Below are 19,102 nucleotides of genomic sequence, written 5' to 3'. Positions count from 1 at the left end.
TTCGGGATCTGTCCTCGAGGTCAGCAACTTTATCTAGAAGTTTTCTATTAATGTCTCTCAGAGTGATTAATTCACCTTTTTGTCTTCTGATCTCCGCTGCTGCCTCCTTAAACTTTTCTTGGCATTCTTCCACTTTATTCTCTATCAGCCCGAGTTTGCTATTAATTTGTGTGATTTGCTCTCTTGTCTGCTCATTTCCCTGTCTTAAAATCTCCATGTTTAATTTAAGATGTTCCAATGTAGTTATAATTTTGTTCAATTTTTCTTCCTCCCCTTCCTTCTCCTTTCTGTCCGCCATACTCACAGTTGTCCGAACTTCTGTTTGGATTCTGAGATTTATGGCTTCAGTCACCTTTGATTGTGACCTCCCAGCCTTCTCTCTTTTCTCCTTTGATCCGGACTCCAGTTAAGGAGAGATTTATGACCCTTTATGGGCTTTTTGAGGCTTTAATTGCCTTTATAGTTAGGAGAGCAATTAGGCACGTCTACTCTCGTTGACGCATGCGCAGCTCCCCCATCTTAGCTAGGTTTCTTGGTCAGCAGTTCTAGGCTATGAAATCCTTCCAGGAAACTTCACATGGGGCTGCACAAGCACAGCCCCACCTCCTCATAATTTCTAACATCAAAGGAACACTATCCACCTGAAATCTCTTTTCAGCCCTCCATGCATCTAAAGCCTGCCTCTGTTTATGTACTGTCTGTCTTTGTCAATTGTATAACAGCACTGAATGTTTGTACCTCTAATCTGTACCTGTAATCTGCTTTGAGTCCCCTCAAGGAGATAGAGTGGAATATAAATAATGTATATTATTATTATTATTATTATTATTATTATTATTATTATTAAACATTTCTACAGCACAATAAAATGGACTCTACCCAGAGAGCTAAACATCTCCCACAGATGGGCAAGGTAGGTAGGCGAGACACAATAGTCTGGAACATGAGGAACTAGGCAGGGACAAAGGAGTTACAAATGGCACAGAATAGCAAAATTTTTTTTACTAAAGTGACACTCTGCCTGCCTTAAAAAAGAACAAAGGCAAGATGTTAAGACAGAAGGTGAACCACATTTCAGCATACGGAGAACAGAAACTACAAGACAAAACCCACATTGTTTCCTCCTCTTTTTTCAGTTGCGAGGTACATTTAGAAAGAGGTGCTATGTGGAAAAGCAATTTATTGTGCCAAATATTCTGATGGAGGCTTTACCTGCTCAATATTACAATGTGTTATACTGGTTATGATACTGGATCAAGACTTAGGAGGCTCCCAACTCTTGCCCCATTTACCCCACAGAATTAACTGGATGTAAAAATAAAACTGGATGTCCGTGAACTAGGCACACTCTTCCATCCGAATCTGCCTCACAGGACTGGTGTAAGAATAATGAAGGGCGGAACAGCACCATGTATACCAACATGAGCTCAGTAGTAGAAAAAATGGGATATAAATATAACCGGCAAATGATAAATATATTCTCCTATGTTTTCAAACTTGCTTCCATCTTTCTGATCCCGCCTCTCTGCATATACTTGTTTTCTTCTTTCTTTCACTTGTAAACACCTTATTTGACCTCCCTATCACACACTTGCACCTACTACACTACTGAAACCTCATTAGGCATTGCAAATGGGAACCTAGTCAATAAACTCAGTTTTCTCTCCTCTACTTGTAATTCCACCCTCTCTGTTCTGTTTGCATATTTGACTATTTGGTCTTCTTTTGGAATCCTACATTCACCGAGACTATTTTCTATGCAAATAGGGAGGGTTTCCTATTTTTAGTGGCTTCCTAAACTAAACTACAGCTGCTTTTAGCCCCACAACCTTGCTTAGATCTGCCCAGTTCCTCCACTCCTAACAGTTCCTGTTACTGACTGTTTTGACTACAGCTGTGATTAAAGTATTTCTACCTGTTTACCTCCTTTAAAAGTTATACAAGGACCAGCCAACCCACCTGTCACACAGTTCTGGCAGTGAGAGGGGAAAAGAAGGAAGTGGGATAATTTCATTATAAATTTGGCCAGATTTAATTTAACTTGTGGTCCATGTACGTCAAATGGAAGGAAGAGAAAGCAGGATGGCTTTGGGCTTCTGAAAAGAATGAGAATAGTTTCTAAGACAGAAAAGACAGAACAAACTGAGGCAAACAACACCTTCTTTGCCTCAGTCTTCTCCCCAGAACAGATTGGTGTTCAACTTGACCAGTATGAAGCCAAAGAGGTAATAGGGGAAATGCAATCCAAAATAGAAAAAAGGAAGTAGTTCAGGAATACCTGTCTACTCTAAAGGAATTGAAGTCTCCAGGTCCAGATGAACTACATCCAAGATTATTGAAGGAACTAGAAGTCGTTTCAGAATCACTGGCAATAATCTTTGACACTTTTTGGAGAATAGAAGTCCTAGCAGACTGGACAAGAGCAAATGTTGTCCCTATCTTCAAGAAGGGAAAAAAGAGGACACAAACAATTACCGTCCAATCAGCCTGACTTCAATACCAGGAAAGATTCTGGAGCAGATAATTAAGGAGACAGTCTGAAATCACCTAGAAAGGAATGCTGTGATTACTAAAAATCAAAATTGATTTCTCAAAAACAAGTCATGCCAGACTAATCTTATGTTTTTTCAAAAGAGTTACAAGCTTGGTAGATGCAGGGAATGCTGTGGACGTAGCATATCTTGATTTCAGTAAAGCCTCCGACAATGTCCCCCATGATCTTCTTGCAAGTAAACTAGTCAAATATGAACTAGGCAGTGCTACTATTAGGTGGATCTGTAATCAGTTAAGCAACTGAACCCAAAGAGTGCTCACCAATGGTTCCTCTTCATCCTGGAAAGAAGTGACTAGTGGAGTGCCACAGGGTTCGGTCCTGGGTCCAGTACTGTTCAACATCTTTATTTATGATTTGGATAAAGGTTTAGAGGGCATACTTATCAAGTTTGCAGGTGACACCAAATTAAGTGTCAATACTCCAAAGGACAGAATCAGAATTCAAAATGATCTTAACAGATTAGAAAGCTGGGCCAAAATCAACAAAATGCATTTCAACAAGGACACATGTAAGATACTACACTCAGGCAGAAAAAATGAAATGCAAAGATATAGGATGGGTTATGCCTGGCTCGACAATAGTCCATGTGAAAAAGATCTTTGAGTCTTTGTGCACAACAAGTTGAACATGCCTCAACAATGTGATGCCACATCTTAAAAAGTCAATGGAATTTTGGGCTGCATCAAAAGGAGTATACTGTCTATATCGAGGAAACAAACTTATATTATTGACTTCATTCCATATCTTTCAGCCCAGGTCTTCTGTGCCTCTCACCCTACATCCCCTTGCCCTGCATTGTTCCCTTCTTCTCTTTGTGTCAGATCACCCTGAACCATCTGCTCCTACTACATTGCTTTTCTTCAGAAGATCCAACAGGTTTAACATCCCTTAATAAGAATTCTCAAAATCCAAAATGTTCCAAAGTTTTAAAAAATCGTCCACATGGATAGCTGACAAAGTGAAACCTTTGCTTTCTGATAGTTAACTGTACACAAACTTGGTTTGGTGTACAAGAATATTACAAATATTGTATAAAATTATCTTCTGGTTATGTTTATATGATACATGAATTTCCTGTTTAGACTTGTGTTGCATCTCCAAGATAATTCATAATGTATTGATATGCAAATACAGGAATTCAAAAATCTGGGGGGAAAATCCAAAATACTTCTGGTCCCAAGCATTCCAGGTAAGAAATATTCAATCAGTACCTTTTATCCTTTGTAGCCCCACATGCGTGGGAGATTTAGTGCATGATAGACCTCTGGCTGTGATATTGCATCTTCCTTCTCTCATATCTCAGATCAACTGCAGCTTTTCCAAGAAGCTTTTAACTGATCCTCTCACACTTGTTTCCTATGTCCTGTCTTTGGTAAAGCCTGTTTTGATACAACTGCATGCCTTCTGTCTCTAATTCTGCCCCCACCTTCCAATTAATTTTTGACTGTAAGCTCCTTGGAGCAGGGACCCATCACCCATCCTTTTTACTGAAAGTGCCAAGCACGCTGATGGTGGTACATCAACCAATCAACCAAAACAATTCATTTTGGAGATTATTTTTACATTTTTAGAGTTATGTAACTTAAATGGGCTGTTATGACTTTTGCTCCTCCATTTAACTTCACAGTCTCTCTCACTGACATAGCCAAAGCTTTGTCTAATATCACTTACACCATAGGATGTTGTAGATTGGGTAACCCACAAGTTTCAAACATTTTAATGAAGATTTATACCTTGCCCTTCTGAAAAAAAAACAGGATAGTTTGCAAACCTGTGGCAGCATGGGAGAGAGGGAATTGTGTTGCTTATACTGAACAGCATCACAAAAAGAGTCAGTTGTCTGTGATGACATTTACGCAATCACATGCCATAAAACAGCTATAATAACAATGAATATATAAGCCTTGGCAAGGCAAGTGGGGAGTATTTCATGTTTTCCTGGTACAAAATATTGTGTTCTGAACGCTTGGAAGATGCAGTTTTTCTTCCAGCAGAAGTACAACCTTGAGAAAAGAGGTGATGATTCTGTACAACAGATGAACAAGAAATGCACATTTGTTGTGTAATAAACTGATTGTGCCGAAAGGCCTCAGAGACCAAACTGAAGTCCACAGCAATGAATTACAGTGATACATTAATAGGTGGGCATAGATCCAAAAGCTTTTCTCCATGCCACAAGAGATCCATGATTAGATAGCTTGCATTTTTGTTTTGTTTTAGACTAATTAGAAGCCCCAAATGGCTGCTTCCAACATCAGGAAAGTGGTGCTTTGGTAGAGCATCTTTAACCCTTTCCCCTAATCAACACATACACACTGATGTTGCTATTAGCTTGGAGGGAAGCAAGGGAGAAAGAACAGGTACAGATGGTGTACTTGCCTTGTTTAATTGCATGGAGATAACAGCGGCTTGAGAAGAGTGGTGGATTTAGATTGGAGAAAGGGCGAGGGAGGAAAAGAGTTAAGCACACTCCTTCAGTGCTACTTTCCCTATCTCCAAAGCAAACATATGGGATTGCTAATTAGTAAGAGTAATACATTTAAAGCTGTAGGAGATTCTAATCATGGATCTCTGGCATTGTATCTAATTTGGTCATGAAATGCAGAGGACAGGATGGAGGTAAATGTGATAGCAGTTTGATGTGTCATTTCAGCTCCCTGAAACTTTCATGTTGGAACATACAGGTTCTATGCTACAGATGGCTTAAGAAAGCTTTCCCACCAGATAAGCTGGAGTCCAACTCCCATCATATTTTACCCAGCATGGTCACTGGGATGATGGCAGCTGTAGCCCAATGCATCTTGCAAACACTATGCCGGGGAAGATTCATTGATGCTTTCCTGGATATTTAAATTGTTTTGGCCCTAAAAAGAGCAGAGTTTAAAGTTCAGGAAGAAGAGAACATCCTTTGAAGGACTGTCTTTATGTCGTGAACTTCCATTCTCAGTAAGTTGACTCAGTGCCATAATATTTGCAAGTACAGTAGAGTCTCGCTTATCCAACCCCCGCTTATCCAACATTCTGTATTATCCAATGCAATCGGCCGTTTAGTAGTCAATGTTTTAATAGTCAATGTTTTCAATACTTTGCTATGTTTTGGTGCTAAATTCGTAAATACAGTAATTACTACATGTTACCATGTATTGAACTGCTTTTGTCGATTTGTTGTAAGGAATGATATTTTGATGCTTAATTTGTCAAATTATAATGTAATTTGATATTTAATAAGCTATTTCTTAATCCCTCATTATCCAACATTTTCACTTATCCAACGTTCTGCCGGCCCGTTTATGTTGGATAAGTGACTCTCTACTGTACAAAGGACAGGAAGCTGTTTTTTAAAAAAATAAGCAGAAGTTGGTATCATAGCTCCAGTGAGAGATGAACTGATCACAATTTTCCAAGTTCTTGACTTGGCCAACAAATCACATTCCATGGTTGTCATGATCTGGCACTCATCATTTTCCCTTCTTGTAGTTTCTCATTAATGAATTGCTCTAACACTACCGTAATTTTAACAAAAATCTTCTTCGTGGTGATTGTAGTGCAATTCAGTACTAACCTGCTCAAAGTGAGCTACTTTGATGTAAAATTTAGGGTGGATAATCCAAACCTGGCTGCCCACTATCATTGCCAAGAAGACATAAAAGAACTGCTGTCACGGTTGTAGGTCTGTAGAACCGGAACTAGTTTGGGTTGTGGAAAGGCTGTGGCCAGACTCAACAAAAGTCATATTTGTAACCCCCCCCCCCCCCCCCCAAGATGCTACAGCTTTCACCATATATCACCACTGGCCATATTGGCAGAATTTGAAGGCCAACAATCTCTGGAGAATTGCAAGTGTTCCACTCTGGATATAAGATTTTTGGATAAACACCTGAAACCATGAGGATTTGGAGATGCCCAATGCTGTCCTCCTGGCAGGAATGTACTCACAATTGTTTTCAGGATTATCACAAGCAAACAATTCCTACATCCTATTTTGGAAGGCTACAGAATCTGAAGTCTGAGCTAGGATAGCCATTGGTAAGGTAACATGGATGACTACCTATCTATCTGTAAAAAAAAATCAAAGTATGTATTTTATGTATTTTATTTATTTACAAGCATTTATATCCAGCCCTTCCCACCCCGAAGGGGACTCAGGGCGGATAACAGAACATACATATGTGGCAAAAATTCAATGCTGTTTTATATACAGACAAGAGACAATTATACATAGAGGTATATAGGCTTTCCCATCTTCGGCATCTTGGAGGCTTGTGCTCGGTTCCGGCTATTGGGAGGGAGGGGTGCAGTCACTCCATCTCCCTTCCAAAGAGCTGTGTTCATAAACTTCCTCCTTTTGATGTAATTGCCGGCATTTTCTGGCATTTCCGGGTGCTTTTAAAATACCTCCCCACTTTTTAAGCGGTACCTATTTATTTACTTACATTTTGCTTTTGAACCGCTAGGTAGGCAGAAGCTGGGCTAAAGGCCAGGATCTCACCATGAACCGGGCTTTGAATTGTCAACCTCTTGATTGACAATATTTACTTGTAGCTCGTGGTTAGCCTGCTATGCTAAAGCCCGGCCCTATGTATGTATGTTGGTTGGTTTTGTACCATAAAGGCTCTTCCTTGGCTTGATGGATCTGGACTAACCTCGGCACATCTTCATTATCCAACCTAAAACAATTAAAGACTTTGAACTACAAAAACACCCCACACCTTTTGGGTACAGAGCTGAGAGAAAGAAAGAAAAAAACAAAGCAGCTTGGCAAACAAAAGGAAGTAAGAATGAAGGGAGGGAGGGGAAAGGAAGGAAGAAAAATAGAGGGGGGGAAGAAAAGGCAGGGAGGAAAGGTATGAGGGGAGGGAAGGAAAGAAAGAGAAAGGAAAGAGAAAGAAAGGGAAAATAAGAGACAAATGAAGGAGTGAAGAAGAAAAAAGGAAAAAGAGAGGAAGAAATTAAAAGGAAAGAAAGAAGAGGGGGCAGGTGTGGCCATGGAGGTATTGTGAGACAGGCCTTCTCAGAGCTGGAGAAGAGTGAAGGCAGGTGGGCAGTATTCTCTCTGACACCTGGACAATGCTGGGTATAAAATGCACAATGGGCCAAAGATTTCTCATGTGACCAAAGTATGCATATATGATATGTGGTATGAATGGAAGAATGAGTGAGTTAGAAATTTGAAGACACCAGTCTGTTAACTACCTGCTCAGGAATTGTAATTAAAACCTGCTAATTAGACCTGAAATAGTTGACCTGCCTGGCAAACTGTGATAAGAACTGTGACTGATAAGAGAAATGTTTACATCTGTTAACATCTGTCAACATTTGCTGACTTGATGAACTTTTGGGGAAGAGCTGCTTGTGTTTGCTAACACCAATCAAGAGAAATCAACATCTGGTCCAGGAAACTGAGGATATTCCAGGATGGAAGACATCTAACACTCATTTACAACTTTGGGACAACATCATCAGCAAAATATTGCTATAAAAGTGACCTTATGACAATCCAGAAGGTGTGACAGACAGCGACGCTTTTCACCCGCCATGCTCAGTGGAGATGGTGTAGTTGGGAGTGGCAGATCTGCTATGGGAAAGCAGGATTCTGTTCACTTTTTGGGGCCTCTTTTTCTCATGGGAAGAGAAAAGAGTGCGTTTTGAAGTCATGGTCTTTTTGAAGTTTTGGCGTTTTGGCGTTTTGGAACGATGTCTTGGCAGGGAGCAGTGGAAGCTGGGTCTGGCCTAAGCAAGTGCTTCTCCAAGAAGGGAGAAAGAATATGGTAATATTTGTGTGCATGAAGATGGATGCATGTTGTGTGTGAATGATGAATCAAAATGTAACCCCCCCCTTTGTTTGTTTCTTAGCCAATGTAACTGTAGGTTGTTTGTGAATCCAATGTAGTTGCATAGAATCTGTATGTTTGTATGTCTAAATGTTGTTCTTTGTTGTTCTGTAAAAAGTTCTGCTATACCTCTCAGACTAAAACTGCAATAAAAAGAACCTATGCTTTAAAGTTATTGAAAAGTTATTCATAACATTTTTGGTGTCAGAAGTGGGATATTCTGTTCAGTCTGAGCAGTATGTTTTAACTTTTGTTGTAAAAGTCTTCATGACACTCATCCCTCCTTGAAACAATGCTCCTTGCTCAGCTGTCTGTGTGCTTTTGCATTCTGTGATTCTGTCTTGCACGAGAAGAATCTAACATGAAAAGAATGAGATAGAGCATAGACAAAAGAATGCAAAGAACATGATGCCAGAGTAAAAAGATCCAAACTAACATAGAAAATTTGGTATGACAATAAATTGCCATTCAGAATAAGATCAATGTGCAACGTGATACTAAACTGTAGAGCATCCCTATTAAAGCCACACTTAGCCAAGAGTAAACCCCATTAAATGTAGAACGATTTACTTCTCAGCAAATACGGTAAGTTTAAGAGTGCATCATTTATCCAAGGAATACACTGGTTCAGCAACTATGCTAATAAACATAACATTTAATTTCCTAGGGGAAGGGGTAGTCAGAGGGGAGACATTTCCAAGCCTTGGACTAATGGAAACCTCCTACAGAGTTGCTCACAAGCCACAGATGGTTCATCTGCTCTAACCTTTCAAGACATAAGTCTCTACAGGCTCCCAAAAGCCATAAACAGGGGTGGGATCCAGTTTAGCCACTACACTGTATAAGTATTTATAGTATTTAATTGGCCCAAATAGAGAAAGCTTGTTCTAGGGAACAGCTGGCAGTGCATAACAAGGCCAGTCCTCACCAAGGGGGGACGTGGTTTACAGACTGCTAGAATTGCCAGGAAAAGCAGAGAGCACCCATCCGCTCCCCTTCCAGAATGCCGCCCACATCACAAGCATTCGCTCCACCCTTCCCAAGGACAGACACAAGAGAGAGCTGTTCCAAGCCAGGAGAAGCCTACAACCATTGCTAGCCTGTAAACACACAGCCTGCCAGCACATTCCAGTCTTGAGAGCTGTCTTGGCCTACCTTGACCTGACCCCGAGAAGTGCTAAACAGAACTGGTTGTTGCAAGGGCAATATTTCCCATGTAGTGACACAATTTCCAGAAGGGAGGCTCCTGACTTTCCTCTGGTTATGTAGTGCACCAAGCACAGAGGCAGCTAAGCAGACTATGCCTGCTCACACCTCTTTCTCTTCCTTACACTCTTTTCTATTATGGCCCATAAATTCCAAGTTTCTGCTAGCGGCCAGGCCTGGGTCACTTTGGGTATTTGGGCTGCAGCCGTGTCCGCCCCCACCCTAGAGAAGTGTGCTGTGAAAATCAGGCAGCAACAGCCAAAGATTCCTGGCCCCACCACAAGAAAGTCAAGCTGACCTTGAGCACTGACCCCAGATGCAGATGGGAGCGCCTGACCACAGGAATCTCTGGCAGAGCCAAGCAAAGGTGTGTTGTCAGTGTAGGTTAACAAGGAAGTGGTCAATCTCCTTGCTACTCAGGTGGCGCTAAGCAAGCCGCCCGAAACAGAGAGCACTTTATCTGCTGCTCCTGGGGAAGCATTCCTGAGCGGGTCAGTGCCCGTAAAGTGAAATCCAATCTTTCCTGCAAGCGGGCCAGAGCAAGCATCTTTGTGCTGGGGTTCTGCATCAGACTTGTATGAACCAACTATTCACAGAGTGAGAAAGAAATGCTGTTAGGGATGGGTGGGGTAGAAACTGCTGCCCAAACATTCCTGTCACAAGAAGGGAATCCCACCAGTATACACAGCCTAGTAGGAATTTTTCTGATGGCACAGCCTGTATTTTGGCATCAGCTTGGGTGGTGTATCCTTAATTTCCACATTTATAAACATCTCTTTCTTTTTCAGTAATATATCTAAAAGTAACTGTATGGGGATTCTACTAAAGTGGTCCTAGTATGCATCTCACCCCTCCTTGCCTATTTTTATATATTCCAAATATTTTTGTCAAAAAAGAACTGCCATTCCTAGAAGCCTTCAGGAGTAGTTATTCTCCTTTCAAAAAATATGCACCCCTTCTCCAATAACCCACACATAGGTTTGTCCCAAAATAGCATTTTTACACATCTGAAAGCTGATTTCCAACTTTTTACACTTTTAGTTTTGGAGTGTGTGTGCCTCACAGTGATTCTTAGAAATGGGAAACTGTTGCCCAGAGCCTCTAAAGGTGGTCTCAAACAGGAGCACAGAAGTTTTATCTAGTGTGGCTAATCCACTGATGACCATCACTGCCTTCTGCTAATCTGTAGGGCCACGGACATACTATATCTGAACGCTATTGTCACTCTCAACTAGGAAAACCCGACTGACTCAACGGGATTTACCTATGTGTTACCTTACCATTTAAAGATTGATTCAATGGTTCTAGGTCACATGTGTCAAACTCAAGGGCTGAATCTGTGGGCTGAATCCAGCCTGCCACATCATTTTATATGGTCCATGAGGTCCGGACCTTCACTGTGCTGGAACTGCCCCCTGTGCCAAACACTGGTTACATCCTCTGCATTGCAAACACAGGAGGAACCTAGCTGTGAGGGAGCGTGTTTTTGGCTGGGGACCATTTCCCTGGTGTCCTGGAGATTATAGGAGAACAGGAAAAGGAGGCAGTGCTGTTGCTTTGGCTGCGCTGAGAGGATGTTGAATGCAAATTGCCTCTCATAGTCAGAGCTTAAATGTCTGGGTAAGGCTCCAGCAGGCTCGGCACATGAGACAGGTGGTGGTCTCTCTCTTCTTGCCCCTGAGCCCAGGTATCCTTTTCCCTGAGTTGCCAGATCTGGAGGTGAATGGTTTAAAACAGCATTCCCATGTCGGATACATTCCCTTCTTAGCTGAGCCAGAATAAAGTGGCCCTCATTCAGTGGCACAAATTAGGAAGGGAATTTTGATGAATCAACGGCTCTGCCCACTTTGCTCTTCCTCACAGAGGGTCTGGGGACAATGGGATACATGAGGTTTGAACTGACCTCAGTAATCAGTGGGTGGCTTTCATGTGGGAGGTGTTTTAGGTTTTCAATACCAGAGCAACAGAGTTTCATTTTTCTATTATTACTATCATCATCATCATCATCACCACTTTTATTAATTTATCCATTTATTCATATAGCACTATGTATTAGGCTTTCAGTGCCAGAGCAAGATTGTTGTTAATTTATTTATATAGTGCCAGGTATTAGGTTTACAATGTCAGGGTAACATAGGTAAAGGTTTCCTCTTGATGTTCAGTCAAGTCAAGTCCATCTCTGGGGGCTGGTGCTCATCTCCATTTCTAAGCCAAAGAGCCGGCATTGTCCATAGACACTTCCTAGGTTATGTGGCCAGCATGACTGCATGGAGCGCCGTTACATTCCTGCCAGAGTGGTACCTATTAATCTACCCACATTTGCATGTTTTCAAACTACTAGGTTGGCAGAAGCTGGGGCTATCAGCGGGAGCTCACCCCATCCCACAGATTTGAACTGCTGACCTTCTGGTCAACAAGTTCTGCAGCTTAGCAGTTTAACCCGCTGCACCAATGTGGCCCCATTCAAGACAATGTATTTACATTTATACAGCCTTACAATTACAAACAGCCCTTTGAAGGCAACCATATGGCTGATATGGCCCTCGATGAAAATGAGTTTGATATCCCTGAAATAGACTAACTGGAACTAACCACAGGATTCAGCCCACAGAATAACCCAATAGTAATATGCAAGGAGGAAAGGTAGGTAGAATCACACAGACACATGACATTGTGTAAAAGAAAAAAGAAACTTTAATGACAAATGCAATAGTGGGCCCATTTGGCCACCCTAATGGATCCATTCTTTAAAAAAAATTGCTGCATCTTAGTCCAGTTCCACTGAACACAGGACTGGTCTGGAGTCTATCTGCTGCTCACAGAACAGGTTGAAACTGAATCCAAAACGTTCAACTTAACAGTGCTTAGGCCTTAGGATTACATCTTTGCGGTAGCCATAAAGCTCACAAGGAACACTGCTTGACCCAAGGTTTTGGCCCCAATGCCCAATTCTTCTTGAGGCACTGCCAGCCTCTCGTCCATCTCTTTCAAGTTCTAGGACAAACCCAGGAAGGATATTTGCCTGAGCATACATATCACTCTCTCTAGCAGGGTTTGACTACTCAAGAATGGCCACAACATGCTCATGTCTTGCCGCTCACCCCAAATGCCATGGTAAGACTTTCCCAGTAACACAAACACAACCTGCCTCTCTGTGCCAATCTCAGGCGAGTGTGGTCATCTCTCTTCCCATCTCCTTGCATAGGCATTAGTTCACTCACGGCCTTCCCAGGCATCTTCCCTCTGCTTGGCCTCCAGGCGCTTCCTTTCTGTGAGGAGAAAAGTGACAGATGAAGCAGGTGCCACATGGGGTGCAGTGGGTCCATCCATGCAGGGAAAAACTGGGCATTGATGATGTACAAGATCATTAACCTTTTCCATAGCCTTGGCACACTACCTCTCCACATCTTAGCACATTAGGCTCTGTCTCTGTGGCATGCCACACCATTTTACCTAAACAAATTGAGGTTGACCATCCTGCTGGCACTCAGAATAGCACACCCTACACCAACCTCCTTGCAAATGGGCATCCTCTCAGCCACGCTATGCAATGTCCCTGAAACTCATTTTCAACCTGCAGATTCATGGAACAATTGAGGGAGCTGCATCTCACCTCTGCTAGAATTGGAGACCCAGCTTGATGACCCAAGGGAAAGGCTAGTGAGCAGAAAAGAACAGGGGAACTGCAAAGTTGGCAGTGGCAATTAAAATAAATGAGCTATTCCTATGCATGACTTACACTGCCTCCTGCAGCTGGGCCTTGCTACCAGTTCAGTTTCATAGAGCAGAAGGCAAGACAGGAGCGCCACCTAGTGTTCAAAACTGCAGGCTGCGGATTGGGCATGGCCTCATTATTTTTCCATACACCATTTTTCCTGGAGTGGCTGACATACAGCGATGCCCCATCGCCCTGCGCCTCCTCTCTCAAAGGCATCTATTGAGAGTTGTAAACTGATCTTGCAGTTTCAGGTATGTGATCGTGCCTACTCAGTAGATTCAAGAAAAAGGAATAAGAAATCGAACAATCTCTGCTCTAACGTGGATAGAAGGAGAGACATCTGCATATATATATATATACGGACCTACTGAAATACAGCTTTTAAAAAAGAAATGGGAGATAATGAGTAAGAATACGATAACCTTAGCATTATGCTTTATACATGTCTGATGTAGAAATTATTCCAAAAATGCTGTGTTCACAGGGCACATACCCTCACCGGCAATGGTAATAGCTCTGGAAACAAGGCAGCAATTATTGGATACAGATCCTATTCAAAAGGGAGAGACAGACTAAAGCTACAGATAAAACCCATCTTTAACAACTTCTGATTATGCACGAAATGTCATAGAGACCCACAGCAATCAACTCTCATGCTTCAGTTTCAAAAGAACAATCGGGCAGGAGACAGCAGAGGAACAAACATTTCACAAAGGAGTTTGCCAAGAACACTCCATGGGGAATAAGGAGCAGGGCGAAAACAGGTGTGGGAGTTCTTAATTGAGGAGAATCATCATAGAGAAGAAGCTACTTGACAAGCTAGAAACTCACAGAATGACTGCTAACACATTCGTGACACACAAAAGGTAGTTATTTGGAAACAGATAGCCATATTATCTGCATGCTCCCTTTTTCATGGCTACCTGAAAGATTTCTTCATGAGTTTGGAAAGCAATACTTAACAAAGCCCAAATGGGAGGTTCCATAACCCATGCTTTAAATCTTTTCATGGTGATCCCTTGATTGTTTCCAGAGATTCTGCTGCAGCAGGACAAGAATTCAGCTCTACCCCATCTTACTACCTTAGATGACAAAGCTGTCCCTTACTTAAGTTTCCAATAGGCCTCTCAACCTCTGAGGATTACTGCCATAGATGTGGGTGAAACGTCAGGAGAGAATGCTTCTGGAACATGGTCATACAGCCCAAAAAACTCACAACAACCCAAAGCTGTCCCACTCTCCTTAATTCTTCCAACTTCCACAGTGCAGGATGGCTTTGTTTTAGATAAATTGAAAATGCTTCAAGCACATTTGTTCACTCGACTATGGCATATAAGGCAGGACAGAAAATATCGAGAAAGGCTCCTGCATCCTTGCAGAGCTACACTGCCCCCAGTGGCGCAGCGGGTTGAAGTGTTGAGCTGCTGAACTTACTGACTGAAAGGTCAGCACTTCGAATCCGTGGAGCGGGATGAGCTCCTGTTGTTAGCCCCAACTTCTGCCAACCTAACAGTTCAAAAACATGCAAATGTGAGTAGATCAACAGGTACAGCTCCGGCAGGAAGGTAACAGTGTTCCATGCAGTCATGCCGGCCACATGGCCTTGGAGGTGTCTACGGACAACACCACTTCTTTGGCTTAGAAATGGAGATGAGCACCAATCTCCAGAGTCACACATGACTAGACTTAATGTCAGGGGAAAACCTTTACTAGTAGGTAGACTGCTGGGCTGGAATCTGGGAGACCCTGGTGTTCAAGTTTCTCTCTCTCTCAGCATAAGCAATTTCATAGATAAAGTACATAGGAGGAGAGCTATATATGCCACTCTGGAGGAAAGGTGGAAATTTTATTTAACTGATAAATAAATGAAGACATTCCACTATGCCTGTAAGACAGCCATGGTGGTCTGTGTCAGGATAATAGAATTTACCCAGCACAGAGGAACTGATTTGAAGGAATACATTTGCCTGGGACTTTTGTAACAACTAACTTTTTTGTAGCTTTTTCTAAACACATTCAATCTAATTATTCCTACCTTTTCTTTGGGCCAAGTCAGTAGCTTGTAGTCAAATCTGCAACTGTACATACTGGTAAATCACTCTGGGAGGTTCACATGTCCTAATTCATCACAGTTATGATCCAAACTCCGTAGAACCCCCCTGGGATGAAGGATGGGAGCTAAGCTAGTTGTATTCCTAAGATGACTGGACATATCAGGATACCCCATTACAAACAGGAGACTAAAGGCTCCCACTGTGCACAAGGGAACTCCTTTCTTATGGGGATAATTCATTTGCACATGTATCTAGGTAGCTATGCCCTGGTCAGCTCCTACTGGTCTCTCTCCCCAACATCAGTTCCCAGGAAAAAGACAAAGACAGACTGGGAACGTGCAAAGACCTTGCTGATCTCATTATGGTTTCAAAGCAAGTATGACAAACCCGTGCATTCCTCTAGTCAGACCTGCACGCTCCATCACTGTTATCGGGCTAGTGCAGCTGAAGGGCAGGCGGCGAGCCAGCTGCCATCACACCAAAAAGGGACAGGGTCATTAACGGATACAATAAGCAAGGGACAACTGGATGGCCAAGGAGAGGCCATATTTCTGTGGATTCATTGTAGCCAGGACCATGCTGGGTAGGCAAAAACTATTCTTTCCTCTGTAAGCTATCCCCTTTTACTGTACATTAGCAGGAATGTTCTCTTTACGCAGAGGTTGGAAAAGTTAACTTTCTGGATGAAAACTATTAGAATTCCCCTGCCAGTATGGCCATGCTGAGTGGGAAAGTGTGGGAGTTGTAGTCTAAACAAGTACAATTTCCAAGCTCTAAGCAACCTGACATTCACATGCTACATCCTTACATATCCCTTCTACATCAGTGGAATCCACTGGCTGCTTGGGTGCCTCCCTGAAGTATGTAAGCAGGCAGGGCAGGATGTGTGACAGCAGTGGGAAGCCTGGCAGACTGACTAGTGGACGTGTCATCCTGCTTTGCAGTAGAGAGCTAGGCCAGGCAGACTCCTTAGGGATGCCCAAATGCTAGTAAGTGAGAGCAGGGGAGCCTGAAGCTGAGACAGGGCAAGATCCCCAGCACCCTTCACCTGGTCTCTACAACACCGCAGCCTCAATCGCTGACATCGCAAACACTTGCCTCCTCTGCAATCCAATATCAGCTGTTCTCTCCATCCCCACAGACTAACCTTGAAGCTTACCTCGGGCAGCTTGCAACTGCTTGCGTTCGGCTTCACGTTCCTCCTTACTTTGTTTGCTCCGCACCCCAAGAGCTCCTGTCACCAGTCTCCTGGCCAGCGCAGCTGAAGTCTCTGGGCGCTCTTTGGCTGGCTGCAGGAACTCTAAAGGGTTTAACAAAGAAGCAACAAAGGTCCTTTGAGTCACAACTACACCCATCTTCCCAAGAAGATAGGAATTAGCAGATCAGTTCTTCCCCAAGGCCTACTTCATTTGAAATGATACTAGGTGCATCTTAAGAAGGGGTCCATCTGACTGCTCCCTTCTGCCACATAGCTAGCAGAATAGTGAAAGAGATTGAAAGCACCCTCAATAGATTTGCTCATGAACCTCAGGCAGTACTGTCCCATTATCTGGGTGGACTCCAAAATGGGGCCCAGACAGAGAAGGATAATTCATTTTACTGGGAGGGGGGGGGGGAGGTGGGATTTGAAGCAGAAAAATAATTTACCCCATGTTCGCTAGTTATTTCCACCACCACCAACACCCCCCCACCCCCACACACACACACACACACTCTTCCCATGTGATAAACGAGGGTTGTTTCCATGATGGCAACATGGGTGAGGGGAATAACGGGAAAACAAAGGGAAATGATTTTACACTTCAATCCATCCCCCTCCCCACAAAATGGACTCTTTCTTTGTCTTGATTCCCTTTTTTAAACTCCGCCCAGATAATGGAACAGTACCCCTCAGGCTGACGTAGATGCCAAAGGAATGATACACAATGCACCTACTAAGAGCAGGCATGACGGGCAAGCAGAGGGGAATAAACTACACGCTGTTGCTCTCCTCTAACTACATAGCATTTCGCCCAGTTGTGCCCATGCTCCCAGTCTCTTTCTTCCACAATTCTGCACTGCAAACAAGTTATGGACACCTTTCAATTTGCCAAATGCTCCCAAGCATGAAACTGGGAAACCAACATACTTATTTTCTCTCTTCAGTTCAGGATTGAATTGATGTAGAGATCTGTGAGCTAGTATGGCTAAGGGATGACCCAGCAAACCAGCATAGGGATCCTTATTAAAGCTGTAAAGCTGGACAAAAACAATGGGCCTCTTCCATTACCAGATGCTTTGCTGTAGAGGAAGGATTCAGAAAAGCCAATGTAAAAGGGAACGAGACTTAAGGAGAACCATTTTCATGATAAGTAGGTATTTTTACTGGCATATTTTAACAACACTAAACAACCTTTCACACGGGTGGGCAAAATGGGAAGGTGGGGCAGCTAAAGCCTCTCCGCTACCACTACCTACTATAGGGATTAAAAGTGTTGCTATCTGTAGAAAGATAATATATACTACCTGCATGAGCATAAGACACAGAAAGGAAGAAACTGCCTTATACCAAGTGAGATCACTGATCCATATAGCCCAGTACAGTAAAGTCTCGCTTATCCAATGTAAACGGGCTGGCAGAATGTTGAATAAGTGAAAATGTTGGATAATAAGGAGCCATTAAGGAACAGCCTATAAAACATCAAATTACTTTATGATTTTACAAATTAAGCACCAAAACATCATGTTTTACAACAAATCAACAGAAAAAGCAGTTCAATACGCGGTAACGTTATGCAGTAATTACTGTATTTACGAATTTAGCATCAAAATATCACAATGTATTGAAAACATTGACTAAAAAATATCTTGCCTGAAACCCTCCCGAGCTAACAATCAAATTTGATGGTACAGTAGAGTCTCGCTTATCCAACCTCCGCTTATCCAACATTCTGTATTATCCAATGCAGTCTGCCTTTTAGTAATCAATGTTTCCCTGTTCTTATCTAGAGACCTCTGTTATTTCCCACACCAAAAGCTGCTTAGCTTCCAAATGAGATGGGATCATGCATATTTAAAATTATATGAAGAAAGCTGATCTGGGCTGACCAACCAGTCATACTCCAGCATGTTAGACTGCAACCTCTGCCATCCTCAGGCAGTGTTACACCTATTTGCACATACTGGAGTGATTGCAGCTGTAGGCCAACATATCTAAAAATTACCAGATTTTTGGGGGGTAGAGAAGGGGGGAAAATGGACTACATTATTCCAAACTCTCTCTTGGTCTCACCAGCATAAGCTCGAGCCTTAGTTTTTGCAGCACGTGTTGCCTGTGACATTGGACGGGTTTTCACCATCAGGTGTTTGGTAGTGAGAGCATCCCGAGCTGTGGGAAGAAAAAAAACCTCTGGCATTATACCAAGAAGTAGGCTAAGCATGGTTCTTGCATTTTCTGCCCAGTGAACAGGCATCACAGACAGATACCAAAGTCCCAAAAAGGGTGCCCAGCAGATGCCAAGGCAAACTGTGCTTAGAAACAGATCATACCTGTGATGGGGCTGGAAAAGATGCCCAGTGCATGCGTGTCATCTACCCATTTAATGTCAAAGCCTTTCTTCCTGGCAAGGGAGGAAAAAAAAAAGTATCACAGCATCTGTCTAGCGTGTATATGTGAAAATGCAATTTTGTGCAGTCCTGAGAAAAGCTCAAAAAACATGCAGAACTAGAGAAGCATTGTATGTTCCCTCTCAAATTCTCA

General features: G+C 42.6%; 1 protein-coding gene across 2 annotated transcripts in view; it reads right to left on the bottom strand.

Moving 5' to 3' along the window:
* Positions 1-12,262: 12,262 nt before the first annotated feature.
* Positions 12,263-19,102, bottom strand: part of r3hcc1l (R3H domain and coiled-coil containing 1 like) — a 42,851-nt gene continuing 36,011 nt past the window's right edge. Inside the window, exons 4-8 of one of the 2 annotated variants that reach the window (XM_062976365.1) lie at positions 18,892-18,962; positions 18,635-18,730; positions 16,523-16,663; positions 14,744-14,815; positions 12,263-12,860 (exon numbers count right to left, since the gene is read on the bottom strand). In XM_062976365.1, coding sequence (XP_062832435.1) covers positions 12,805-12,860; positions 14,744-14,815; positions 16,523-16,663; positions 18,635-18,730; positions 18,892-18,962 — 436 coding nt within the window. In that variant the 3' untranslated portion in view covers positions 12,263-12,804. The remainder of the gene's footprint in view (positions 12,861-14,743; positions 14,816-16,522; positions 16,664-18,634; positions 18,731-18,891; positions 18,963-19,102) is intronic. The other variant, XM_062976367.1, reaches the window with a different exon arrangement.

The sequence above is a fragment of the Anolis carolinensis genome, chromosome 3, assembly GCF_035594765.1.
Source record: "Anolis carolinensis isolate JA03-04 chromosome 3, rAnoCar3.1.pri, whole genome shotgun sequence".
Lineage (NCBI taxonomy): Eukaryota > Metazoa > Chordata > Lepidosauria > Squamata > Dactyloidae > Anolis > Anolis carolinensis.
The sequence above is the reverse complement of the archived record's forward strand: the minus strand, read 5'-3'. Positions and strand labels throughout refer to the sequence as shown.